Source organism: Denticeps clupeoides, chromosome 15 (assembly GCF_900700375.1).
Source record: "Denticeps clupeoides chromosome 15, fDenClu1.1, whole genome shotgun sequence".
NCBI classification, from domain to species: Eukaryota; Metazoa; Chordata; class Actinopteri; order Clupeiformes; family Denticipitidae; genus Denticeps; species Denticeps clupeoides.
The window spans coordinates 2,972,549-2,986,741 of record NC_041721.1 but is presented as its reverse complement, the minus strand read 5'-3'; the positions used below and the strand labels follow the sequence as shown (position 1 = coordinate 2,986,741).

The following is a 14,193-nucleotide window of genomic DNA, read 5'->3' as shown; positions in this document are numbered from 1 at the left end:
GCCGGGCGCCTGAGAGCGACGCGGCCGGTGATTGATTGGACACGCGGCCATTTTGCTGGAGATCAGGGGGGTCTGTCAAACGTGAAAAAACGGCATCGGATTTTCTGAGTCCTTTACAGGCCCCCGTCATCAGAAGGGTTTTAAATTCGATTTCTGCTGCTGCAGGGCCGGTCGGTTGGGCGTCTTCAGCTCCATACGGACCCCCTGGCTGAGGGGGACGTGTGTGGAACTTCAGAGTCTTCAGCTCTACAGACAGCGACTAAGATTCGGTGTGAATGAGGGGTGAAGGACGTTCAACAAAGTAAACAAAAACAGACAACAAAGTGAAGTGATTGTCACTTGGGATACACAGCAGCACAGCACATGGTGTCCTCTGCTTTTAACCGTCACCCTTGGTGAGCAGTGGGCGGCCATGACAGGCGCCCGGGGAGCAGTGTGTGGGAACGGTGCTTTGCTCGGTGGCACCTTTGCGGATCGGGACTCGAACCGGCAACCTTCTGATTGTGGGGTCGCTTCCTTCACCGCTAGGCCACCGCTGTTCAGATGCTGAGGCTGGAGATGCCTGAACATCACAGCTCACAAACGTCAGAACTGCTAACGCGAGCGAGTACAAATCCGATTCAAACTGATAATTAACACACATCAGTCGGCTAAAATGCGCTTCTCCAGGACCAGAAACCTCCTAAACTGTGGTGGTCGTAGCCTAGACACTCACCCATAAACCAGAGGACCACAAAGTCACAGGTTCAAACCCCACTTACTCCCTGAGCAGGACACCTAGCCCTGAGTGTCTCCGGAGGGGACTGTCCCTCAACTACTGACTGTAAGGCGCTCTGAAAAAGGGCGTCTGGTAAATGTCTTACATGAGGACAAGAAAAGTACCTGAAATCTTCACCACAGGCGGAACCTTCTGAGGAACCAAAAACGACGTGCCGGGAGTTAATAACCAGAGGCATTTCACGGGATACAGGCGTTCCCTGGACATAATCCTGGAGTCATGACCAGCTTTAATCTCCCAACTTCCACGTTTGTAGAAAATTACTCAACACTGGTTGCTAGGTAACAGGCATTAAAGCCGATAACTCAGTATTTAGGATTTGGTACAGAGCGATGCGATTTAGGCTTTGATGTGCGATTCCACCGTCCTACCTTAACTCAGGACTGAAGTTCCTGTCCTGCCTCCATCTTCAGATGCAGTGTAAACCCAGAGAGAAGATGTAAATCTTCTGTGGGATGAGATGTGCCAGTGGCGGTTGTTCAAACTGAATCGGAATGTAATAATTTGAACGTCAATTCCGATTGAATTGAAACGTCATTTTTTACATCCCGAGAAATGTAACGTAAATTCGCTTCTCCGGGTTCAATTTCAGTTTTTCGTGGGTCCTTGGAGCGCAGATTCCCAACACAGCCCATTGCCATGTTTTATGAAGCTCTGCAGGCTGCAATTCAATTTGTCCCATTCAGATTCAAATTCAGTTCACACTGGCCCAAATCTCAGCCCATACGACAACTGTTCTCCAAGCTGCGTTGTGGAGAACACGTCCCTGGTCAAACACGGGCGTCCGTCCTCTTAACTCCAACCTCCTCACGCCGAGGTCAAGAGAAGGTCTGACGCAGAGAAGGTCTGCGGTGGCGGCAGAGAACAATGCACCACTCCTCCCCGAAGGCCTCGACTCTAACGGCTGATTGATGCGCGGCCATTCAGGCCGGGCCGGTCGCCCCCCGAACGCGGCCCGCAGGAGCGGTCCTGGCTGGACAAAGAGCTTCACAAATCACCGGTGAAAGGTCCATCTATTCACAGCTGCTGAGGACAGCAGAGCCGGGAAAGGGCTTTTCAAGCACGTATTGATGTTTCAGCCGAGCAATTTAAACTCATTTCAATTCCCAATTACAGACTTGTTATACATTATCGGGCGATATGTGGGTAATGTATTGTTTAGTCGGTTCCACATACATGTCAGGCGCTTTATTAAAATTCGCTCGCCTTGTCAATGAAGGAATCGATTTTGTGCGGGGAATCGATGGGCAATCTGAATATTACGAGGCCATGAAATGCCTTCGGCTTTAAACAAGTGCGCTGATGTTAGGGAATTAATTTCCGTGGGTCCCTGTGGGGGTGCGAGCGATGTTGAAGGTCACGATTGTACCGCTCTACACGGCAGTTCTGAAGTGAGTGGAGCGGAGCAGGAGTTCCATGACTGGAGCAACAACTTCACAAGACGGTCCTGAATACAAGAACAAGAGAGAACGGGAGTCTGCATCTCGCACGTCTCCTCAACGTCTCACAGGAAGGTCGAAGGTCTCCTAACGCGGCGCAACTGAAACTTGTAATTCATAATGTAGATAATGGAACACAAGAACCTTCACCTGGTTAATAAACATACCAGAATATTTACATTTAGAGCGACTTTCAATCAGTATTTACAGGGACAGTCCCCCCCCCCGAGCAACTTAGGGTTAAACGTCTTGCTCAGGGTAGTAAGTAGTAAGTGTGATTTGAACCTGGGTCTTCTGGTTCATAGGCGAGTGTGTTCCTCACTAGGTTACTACCACTCAACACCCGTACTCTCACCAAACCCAGAAGAACGTTGCTACTTGGTATCAGTGGAAGTTATTTCCAAGTTGTTCCAGTGCAGCAACTTCACAAGACATGGAGATCATACGGTGCAAACCTAAACTTGGGATGAAACATTCACAACAATCTGGTCCTCAATACAAGAACAAGAGAGAACGGTCACCTGCCCCCTCCAGGTCGAAGGTCATCCAACGCTGTGCAACTGAAACTTACATTTACATACCATAACACCCGTACTCTCGCCAAACCCAGAAGAACGTTACTACTCGGTATCAGTGGAAGTTATTTCCAAGCTGTTCCAACATCCTAAGAATAAAACAGACACGACGAAACGCTGACCAGGGAATAAGACCACAGAGGCATTTTACGTCTTCTAACAGCATGAAGGCAGCAGCCCAACAATGTAGGATGCAATAAAGATCAATGCTGATCACAGTTTACAAGGATCAATACTTCTAATCTGACATTTTTTTTGACAGAGCAGACAAAAAAACTAATAAATAACAGGTTTTCCCCGTCTCGCCCTACTGAGCGCATTGCTCCATGAGAAAGATGAACCCCGAGTTACGACTCGGCATCCTCCTAAAAATCATTCCTGTTTTTCTATTACCGTGATGAGTGTGTGAAATTAGCTCGTAATCAATATCGCAGGTCTGTAAACAGGGATTGTTCCCGCGGGAACGCGTTCCTCAGCCCTCCCTAAAATAATCTGCGCCCCACCAGAACGGGCGGAGCAGCGCGCCGTACAACGTGTTCACAAGGGCAATTTACGGCAAATCAAATCACCCGCCGCACAAGGTGGAGACGACGAGCAGATGCAACAACTCACAATACACAACATCATCACAGTTATACATGGTCGTCGCAGGACCATGCTTTTGTTTTGCATAGCGGCTGTCGCAGGACCATGCTTTTTTTTTGCATAGCGGCCGTCGCAGGACAATGCTTTTGTTTTGCATAGCGGCCGTCTACAAGAAGATATGTGACATTCCTGTGCCAATTGTTATGCATGAAGATTCAGCACCTCTGTTTTTCATGCCTTTTGTCAGACAGCAAAGTGTGAAGTGTCAGTCGTCAGGACCGCCCACCCTCTTTGTCTTCCCCAGATGGGAGGCACCGGGGGATGTGACATCAGAAACAACAAGTTGTCTGTGACAACTTCCTGTAGGCCAGTGACAACTTCCTGTAGGCCAGGGGTATAAAGGTCTGCTCACATGTGGAAAAGGGGACTGAGCTTTCTTGCTCAGGGGTTTTTCCATCGGAAGCCGGAAGGTTTCTGAGTCTTTTTCTCTTCTCCCATTTTTTCTCATGGCTTTTTCTCTCCCCCTCTCTCTCCCTCTTTACTCTTTCTTCTTATTTTTGTTTTCTCTGTAACATTGGTACCTTTTTACATTCAATATTCACATGTCACTACAATAATTATTTACCGGTGTTAATAAAACTGTTCATTTTTGACCTCTATTGTGCCATGCCTCTTTCTGCCAGGTAACATCAAGTTGGAGTGGTTTTAATAGTGTTTTTACACACACAGTCGCCAGTACGTACCCACCTCCATCACAGATACACGCCGCCTCCATCACAAGTACGTACCGCCTCCATCACAAGTACGGGATATTCACAACATCCTCTATTCTAGTCTTTAACCCTGTACTAGAAATCCCCTGCACTGGAGGGTGGACTGGGTTCAGAACACATGGTGTTAACACAATGAGCAATACTGTTTTAATCATCAAAGATATTTTTATATGGTCCTAGGGTAAAATCGTTCCAAGTAAGTTATAATAATATAAAGAGAGTATATTTGAGACTGTATAACTATTCCTAATCAGTGGGTGATTTGACAGATTTATTACCCAGATCTAGAGTGAAGTGTATGAGCACAGGCTTGCATGTTGCATGAGAGAGAGAGACCGTGAATGTGCGTTTGTGTCTGTGTTGTGTGGCAGTCACTGTGGGGTAATCTCAGCCGGTGATGGGTGCTGTTATACACACACCCTAAAAACTTGATTCTTCATATAACCACATCTATTAAAAAGAGACCAGTATTCAGTTCTGTAACCTACCCTGTAGTTCTGTAGCCGGTATCATGGAGCAGAACCTGCACTGATTTGTATATGACTCCATATCCTATGTAAGATCCCTTAAAAGCATTTACATTTATGGCATTTACCAGACACCCTTATCCAGAGCGACTTACAATCAGTAGTTACAGGGACAGCCCTGTAAGTGTCTTGCTCAGGGACACAATGGTAGTAAGTGGGGTTTGAACCTGGGTCTTCTGGTTCATAGGCGAGTGTGTTACTACCACCACTAGTTGATGTCTAAGGTACTTTAGATGAGTACAGCAGTGGGTGGGACTCACATAGAGCTGCGCTCGAACTCGCTCTTCCTCTGCAGTCACTCTCTCCCTCTGCACGGCGTGGTGGACGTTCTCCTGTGCGGCCGAACGCTCCGCTTGCAGAATCCGGCTGACCTCGTCCCTCACGTGAGACTCCGCCTCCTTGCAAGCCTGTGCTTGGAGCTGCGCTTTCTCAGCCTCCAGCCTGCACACACACACACACACACACATAAAAACAAACATCATATATTTGACACAAAAAATGAGGAATGTCTAATATGTCCATCTACTTCCTCCCCTCACAGAGAGGGGGCAGTAGGGTACAAGGGCAATAAACGGGCAGGTTCCACAGAGCAGACTGACAGAACAACATCATTTATTTTATGTATAGCCCATAATCATATACAGTATGTCTCAATGGGCTTTGACAGGCCCTACAGTTGACACCCCCACACTTGACCCTTCTGCGCACAAGGAAAAACTCCACACAAAAAAAACTCTAGGAAAGAGAAAAAAGAAAGGAAGAAATGTTGGGAAGGAGTGATACAGGGTAGAGGGAGCCTGCAAGTGGTGTCAGTGCAGGGTTGGTGATGGTTTGTCCAATAAGAGAAAAAGTCCAACAGTTGTAGAGGTGGAGAAGTCCAGAGTGTAGTCCAGTGTCATGGTGGACATTACGTGTCCATTATGACGCTACTGGTCCATTTGAAGATCCCTGAAGCTGTAGTTGTTACGGTGGTGGTGGCTGTGGTGACCCTCTGGTTCTTTTCATGCTAAGTCCTCATTTAGCAGTTTCCAGGATTTATCTGCTGGTCTCTTCACAAGAAAAGAACCTGACGGCAGCAGAATTCCAGAATCGCCAGGAAACGCACCGTTAAATATATAAATAAAAAGCAGCAGAAGCATTTGACAGAGGTGGCATGTTCCGACTGTTTGAGCTGTTGCTGGGTGCTCTTAGTTGCCAAGCAACGTCCTCGCCACCGTGGCGTGATTTAAGAAGTAAACTCCCCGAGATACAAACTGTAATCTGCTGCGCTCTGTTTTCAATCAAACAGCGGACGGCGTGACAAAAAAAAAAAAAAAAAAAAAAAACAATATTCCCGCCGAAAAAAGGAGGAAGCGAGCAGGTGTGTAATTACGGCATTTACGGCGCAAACACGGCAACGTTCACCACCAAGCCGCCCGGTGGATCAACAGGAACCGCCTCGTTCCGCTGATTACAATTGATCCGGCCTCTCCTCGAGTCCGGCTCTCAGGCAAGATCCAGCACTGAGGACGAAAGTCGATACGGAAAAGTTCGAAAAGGTCAAACGTCAGCGCCTCTCGGCATCCTGGGTCTTCCGGTAGACTCCACAGATGCACGCTGGCGTAGGGTCCTGGGCCATTTTTACCAGGGTGGTAGTCGCCTAGCGGGTAACACACTCGCCTGTGAACCAGAAGACCCAGGTTCAAACCCCACTTACTACCATTGTGTCCCTGAGCAGGACACTTAACCCTGAGTGTCTCCAGGGGGGGACTGTCCCTGTAACTACTGATTGTATGTCGCTCTGGATAAGGCATTTGGTAAATGCTGTAAATGTAAATGTTCCAGTGAAAGTGGGCGGGGTTGTAACTGAGGACACCCAAAGTGGGTGGAGGGGGTCTCTCAGGAGACCAGCAGCTGATGCTGTTCTTAATGCCTCAGGACACAGAGCCAGAACGTAGATGATGAGATGGAGGCAGACAGATCGTCTCCATGGACCGCCATTGACAAAAACCACACTAACGGGAACATTGCTCGGAATTCTGGATCCCTGAAAGCATATTGGCTGGGGCCCTTTCACTTACATCATTATAACCTTTCACCCCATTACTGAGAGGCACAATACACACACACACACATGCAAAAGAAAGCACGCACACTCCTGAAGAAGCACATTTCTCCGTTATAATCTAACTTTCAATACAGCGCATTGCTGCTGCCTGCAGACCAATCAGCCTCGTCCGCACTCGGCCATGATTTAAAGGCTGACCTTTAAGAAACGGAAATGATGAATACACTACCGGTTCTTGATTATGACCAATGATTGTCATTATATAGAGGCAGGGGTGCAGTTCACAAATTCAAATAGCCAGGAAAACAATCAGACTTCCATGTGAGGTTCAACAATTTAATATCAATGTTTTGGGCTAAAAACAGCTTGATATCATCATCATCATCATCACACTGAAACAAAAACATAGCACAGTAGATAAGCATAGTAGGTCTTCACACCTTCATTTATTTATTCTCGAGCTTTTAACGCGCCATGAGTTGTGTGGTCCTCCATGTTTTACCCATTTTTAAATATCTGACTTAATTTTAGTCTCATGGCAATGTTCTTATTATTACTTTTATTGTATTGTGTCGTTAGTTTTAGTTCGTGCTCCTTCCCCACACACTGCTCCCCGGGCGCCTGTCATGGCTGCCCACCGTCCACAAAGGGTGATGGTTAAAAGCAGAGGACACATTTTGTTGCGTGCACCGTGTGCTGTGCTGCAGTGTTTCACAATGACAATCACTTCACTTTGGAGACTGTGTTATAGTTGTTAAAATGTCCTATATAAATAAAGTTGGATTGGGGTTGGTTGGATAACCAGGAGCATTTATTACTCGTATTTTTCTTCCTCTTATTATTATTACAAGTATTATAGTTATCATCACCATGATTGAGGTTGTCGTCATCCTAAAACAAATTGAATTGTTTTCAGCGCAGTAAACATCCAGGTGCATTTCTTCCCTTTCCACAGTATTATTATTATTATTATTATTATTACAATATTATTATCATCATTGTCCCTGATGATCATTGTTGCATCACAGCTGGTGTTTTGGTTGCTGTGGTCACTGGGTAGAATGAAGGGACTCAGGGCTCTGCTGGCATCGTGGGGGGGTCAATTCTCCCCAATTCTGATATTAGCATAATTAAACAGCAGCGCAAATATAACTGCAAATATGAGATGATTGCTGGAACTGCAGCACCTTGATACGGCATCTGCTGAAACGGAGAGATGGGGCGGATCGCCTGAGGACGCGCCACCGCCGGCCGGACGTCTGGTGTCAGGCGCGTTTACCACTTCGCCCACTCCACATTTCTGAGAGGAGCTGCTTAAAGACGCCATGTAATATTAATAGGGGCGTAATATCGGTGAATGCTGCCGATGAATATTTCATGGCCCCATCAGCCCCGGCTCCTGTGGATGTATGGCCTGTAGGCCCGCGGGGTGGGGGCGGGGGGCGGAGCGAGGCGTCGCCCACGGCGATGAAGCGTTCATCTCCGAGAGAAGAGACGTCCTGGAAGGCGGTAAAGTCATGCTGGCTCCTGTATGTCTGGCGTTCCACTCGTTATATTACAGCCTGTCATCCACGAGCACGAGAACCAATCAAAACAGAGAAACGGCAGCAAGTGTGTGTGTGTGTGTACATCAGGGAGCAAACAAATATACTGACCTACAGGAAACATACACACACACAGTCCCTGGAGAGAGGGAACATAAGTGAGCGTTTCAACTGTGAAATTATATCCAGCACCAACGCCTCAGGCTTTACACACACACACACACACACACACACACACACACACAGGAGAAATTCAAACAACTGGCCTGATTACATAATCAATCTGAAAAGTTTTAATAAGATCAGGGAGGTCCATCCGCGCTGAACAGACCCCGCCCCAACAATCCTGAACAGCACAGCAGCAACAGACCAGGAAGCGTTATTTAACACCAAGAACGCAACAACATACAGCGACCGGCTGCAGGAAATGGGAGGAAATGCGCTGAGAAGGTCACCGCCATCGGCGCATCGGCCAATCACAGCCCAGCAGGCGGCCTGCAATTACAGACGGAGTGAGGCACTTATGCCACCCCGATGAGTCTTACAAATGCATCGTCCGCTCAGACCACCCCGACCTCTGACCCCTGTCCTGACAGAGGTCCCCCATTACTGTAAAAAGAGGGAAATGCACGAGCCTTTTAATCCTACATGTGGCACACTTTTCACTCTGGAGTTAGGTGCAGTTCGAGTACAACGATGATCGAGCGCTTCCTTTCAAAACCGCCCAAGAGTCACAATGATCGGTAAATGAACCGGTCAGCAAACACAAACTTGCGGTCTATAGTACCCGTCCTTTCCGTACGATTCACTGCTTGTTGCGACAGCAGTGATGCGGTACTTAGGGTGACCAGGATTAAGCGTGAGCTCTGCCACTGCGCACAGGTCAATCCCTACACTCGTAACCAAGCAGTCCTTCGGTCCAGGACAGGCACACGCAAAACACACAAAATAAGAGTCACACACACACACACACACACACACACGCGTTTTTAGACGGAATAATCTGTGCATCGTTCAGATGTAGGACGGCACCAGAAGAACCAAACCCCGTAATGGGGCAGTGGTGGCCTAGTGGTTAAGGAAGCGGCCCCGTAATCAGAAGGTTGCTGGTTCGAATCCCGATCTGCCAAGGTACCACTGAGGTGCCACTGAGCAAAGCACCGTCCCCACACACTGCTCCCCGGGCGCCTGTCATGGCTGCCCACTGCTCACCAAGGGTGATGGGTTAAATGCAAAGGACAAATTTCACTGTGTGCACTGTGTGCTGTGCTGCTGTGTATCACGTGTGACAATCACTTCACTTTCACTTCACTTAAAAGCAACAGGTCTGTCAAGTCATTTTTAAAGTGCTTAACAGCCTGTGTGGGCGGAGCAGATGGGCAGAGGGCGGGGTCGCGGGCGAGGGCGTTTCCGGGGTCACAATGCCGCGCAGCCCCACTGCAGATCTCTAAAGTTCATGAGGCATGGCACCATCTGGCCCGCTCGGTTCTGACGCCTCCGCTCACACAAGACGAATGCTGGCCATTACCAGGCAACACACACACACACACACACACACACACACACCTCCGGCCCTACAGACTCGCACCTGATGTGGCTCTCCATCATTCGGGGGGGGGGGGGGCAAGAAAGAATGAATAAAGGACAGGAGGGTGGAGGAGAAGGGAAGAGATCTCGCGGGAGGAGGGACGCGAGATTTAAATGAAACCCGCCGTCAGTCACGAGACGACTCTGACAGGTTTATGAGTTTCTCCGCCGAGGCAGACGACGGCGTGAAAGCCCATCAACGAAAGCGCGGCGCGGCCTCGACATAATTATCTGAAAGGGAGCATCTGCAGCGCGGCTTTTAATTAAACCCCGGACCACTCTGTTCAATATGATGTAAATAAACACAAAATAACTTGATAGCAAGCGAGATATTGTACAGATATTGACGTCGGGGATTCTTCCTGTAAACGTCCCGCGGTGATCAGAGGTCGGCATGACGAGCAATAAAATAAAACCGTCCGGCCACCGGGGAGGATTATGGATCATAAAAAGACATCGGGGCCTGATCATATAACATTATCACGGCCATTTAGCGTCTGGAAATGAGCCCGTCCGCGGTAAACAGCCGAGCGAAGAGAGGTTCGTAAAAAAGGGTTCACTTCGCGCGCCCCCCCGAACGGTGGCAGAAACTGGGTCCCCCTCACAGGCAGGAGAAAAAAAACGGGCGTGGCGCGGGCTTCCTAAAATTGAGACCGCGAGCGCATTTGGTTGAGGCGTGAGGTCTAATGGGAACGGATCGTCTCCCAGGCAGAGTCAAATTGCCAATTTCTGTTTTTGTCTCTTCCAGCCTCAGAGGCTCCTCGACGGCCACTTTAAAACAGGACCTAATAACACACACACACACACACACACACACACACACAGGAAGCTGGGAACTAAGTGGGAGATAACATTAAGGAAAATATTGATTCTGTCCATCCGAGCACGGCACCGTGGTCAATAAAGCCCCTGCTCTGGCCCCGCGGCGGCGTTGCCGGGGCGACAGGCGCTGAGCTCGACCCACCGGTGTTCCTCCTGAACTTCCACTCGCGCGGATGGTCGATACCGACCTGTACCGGGCCGCGCGTTCTCCCAACAGCCAACTTTTTTTTTTTTTTTTTTTTTATTCTTAACCGTCGTGCGTAATCGACACGAAATCCACCCGCATTGCACGGGCTCCTCCGCGGGTTCTCCGTACGCGTCCGAACCTCTCCAGATGATGGACATGCTCCCATTACGCTGGATTTCCAGGCTAATCAAACTAATGAATTGGCCGATTAAATTGAAGCAATGCGGAAGCGGGGTGCGTCGGTGATCCCCGACTCCTGCGCCCCCAACCTCACCACATGGCCTCTAATTGCCTTTAGCGCGCTGGAGCATCTCCAGCTCTATTAGGGCCAAGGATGATGGTGTTTATAGGACATTATCGGCCAGGCACCTGCTCCTTTGGAAGCGGGGAGAGGAGGAGGACTCCTCATCAGCGGCGCCTAATAGATCATTCTATCATCAGCATACAGGAAATGAGCTCCGCGCCGGGGACCTGGCCCAGCCGTGATTAATTGATTTTCCCAGGAAAAAAAGGAGGCTTTCCAAAAGAGGAGTGGAAGAAGAACCGCAGGAAGGGAAAAGATTACCTTGTGTCCGTTCGATTTCGGCATATTTCGAAATCGAACCGTGATTTATTTATTTATTTATTTATTTTTTATAAATCGCGAAGACACAATTTTGAAGCTCCAGTCATTCCTCCGTCGGTTAATGTCGGGGCTGCTGCGGGAAGACGCACGTGAAGACATGCTGGGGTGGCTGGACGCACTCTGAGAGCGGGAGACCGGAGCGCTGGTGACCCGGTGGGGATAGCGGCCTCTCCGAGGGGGCAGAAGGCTCTCCGCGCTCAAAGCGGTCTCAAAGCGGCTGTTGCCTGCCAGGCACGAGGGCACACTTAAAAACGCAAGCAAGGACTCGCTCTCTAATCGTGGTATGCTAGTTGCGGCGAAGTTCACATTTCGATGTACGGTTATGCAACAATTTTTAATACACATAATATATCGAATAGTCACAAATTAAACCGCAATCATGGCAGGGGCATAAAATGAGAAAAAAAGGACAGGAATAGACCAGTGATGTCTTGCAGGATCAGATCACGTATGATCACGACCCTCTGGCCCACGTGGGCAACATCTGCAGGTTCTGTACCACCAAGCATGCAGGATGCACGAGCTGACTGTTCCACTGTTTCCACCAATTGTTCATCTATTGATCAGATCATACATTGTGTCTTGTAAACGTACACATAGATTTACATTTATTGCTTTATTGTGATGTGTGTGTGTGTGTGTGGTCAATGCTGGCCTCATACTGGCCTCATGGGGGTAACTGAAGGTTCCTCACCACTGATCCAGCTCTTGCTGGGCTTTGCGGCGCTCCTGTTCCAGATCTTTCTGGAGCTCCTCAGCGATCTTCCTCCTCAGTTCAGACTCATCTACTGCAAAAATGCACACACACACACACACACACACACACACACACGATGAGACAGGATGGAAGGGAATGGTCATGCTTGTCATGAAGACCAGATTAACAGTAAGTGAGATGAAATGGGTGCCTGCTGTTGTGCTGAGGGTGTGTGTGTGTGTGTGTGTGTGCTGTGAGGGTAGTGAGGTGAGACACTCCCTCAGCCACAAGGCCCACACTGGTGCAGAGAGAGGAAGTGGGGGCCTGAATCTGCCACACACCAACAACAGCGCTGTCATAAAAACCCCTTCCGGCCGCTGGGCTGAAGTATCACACCTACTGAAAGGGGAGGGGGGACGAGCGGAAATGCTGTAGGTGACGTCAGACCCTGGAGACCCGGCAGACATTTTTGAATGAATAGTGAAGACGTGGAGGAGAATTTGGAAACTCTTCAGGAACACATTGGCTGGAGTTCTGACAGTGTAATCATGAAGAAAAGTCAAAGGTTACAGCAACAGCAGCCAAAAACGAGACGCCTTCCTCCAAACAAAGTCGATTGTCCAGCTTCGACGCAAGGTTGCCGCTGGTCGAGATTCTACACCGAGAATCGAAATCAGTAGCAGGTGGAAACACTCACAGAAACCGCATCTCTACACAACTCGGTCAAGTCTCTAACTGATACCGCATCTAAGTAAAAAAAAAATAATTCTAATTTTTTTAAAGAGATTGTAATTGATCTCCAGGCCCGCAGCATGAGAGATAACGTGGTGTTTTCAGGACGCCGAAATTACTGTAAAAGTATTCATCGAGACCAATAGGCAGACCAATTCCGGAGGACACCGTGAAAAGTACCAGATTCCATCTGCATTTTTCAGGGTCATACATCACTCATAGGAAGGGTTGCCTCCATAAAAACGATGGTTTTAACAAGAATTAACTATTTTTTTGAAACAATCCCGAGTAAATAATCGTCTGACTGGTTTTAGTCTCTAGACTCCTCCATTTATAAATTCCTTTGGAATGATAAACCACCACAAGGTGCTAGTAGCCTAGTGGGTAACACACTCGTCTATGAACCAGAAGACCCAGGTTCAAATCCCGCTTACTACCATTGTGTCTCTGAGCAAGACACTTAACCCTGAGTGTCTCCAGGGGGGACTGTCCCAGTAACTACTGACTAAGTCCCTCTGGATAAGGGTGTCTAATAAAAATACAGTAAATGTAAATAATTAGCTTAAAAATGCTGCAAAGAAGCAAGACCTACCTAACATTTACTGCTATTTCTGAGTGGTTAAAACCTAGGTGAGCCTTGGCTGGAAGTAGAACAGGCACTACGCAATAAGAGACTTCAGACCTACCTGTCATTAGCGCAATTGTCAGACAACACGTATGCTTTAAAAGCATCAGTATCAGCCCATCTCTGACAACAGGGTGGGAGTTTCTATAAATGACTGGGTCGTCACTTATCCCATGCAAACGTACACCCATCTGGAACAACCCAGACACAGTACAGAACAATAATATGATAAACCTCTCAAATTGGAGCTGCAAAGGCATTAAATACTTGGAACACATATTTGAAGGAAAATACTTTATTCCCTTCAATATATTAATTAATCAAAATGCCATTAACAAGAACAGATTTTTCGAATATCAGCAAGTTAAATCTATAGTAAAGAGGAAATTCAAGTCTACTCAAATGGACTTGGTCAAATTCCTTATTCTCAAAACTCCCAAATTACTGATATCCAGGACTTTTTCCAAAATATATAACTCAGTCTCCCTTTCTATTGCTAAACGGGAGGAGGATCTACCAGTCAGCTCAGACCACAATTTCTGCTCTCAGATGAGTTTAAAATCATTTGGATTTACTAGAAACACTAATCTGCAATTAATATAATTAATATAATCTGCAATTAATATAATTCTGTATAGAGTGCACTATAA

At 47.8% G+C, this 14,193-nt stretch overlaps 1 protein-coding gene across 5 annotated transcripts in view; it reads right to left on the bottom strand.

Moving 5' to 3' along the window:
- chchd3a (coiled-coil-helix-coiled-coil-helix domain containing 3a) overlaps window positions 1-14,193 on the bottom strand; it is a 42,040-nt gene that overhangs the window by 21,707 nt on the left and 6,140 nt on the right. For all 5 annotated transcript variants that reach the window (XM_028954374.1, XM_028954377.1, XM_028954376.1 and 2 more), the window contains exons 3-4: window positions 12,184-12,277; window positions 4,938-5,118 (exon numbers count right to left, since the gene is read on the bottom strand). In XM_028954374.1, the coding sequence (XP_028810207.1) occupies window positions 4,938-5,118; window positions 12,184-12,277 (275 nt within the window). The remainder of the gene's footprint in view (window positions 1-4,937; window positions 5,119-12,183; window positions 12,278-14,193) is intronic.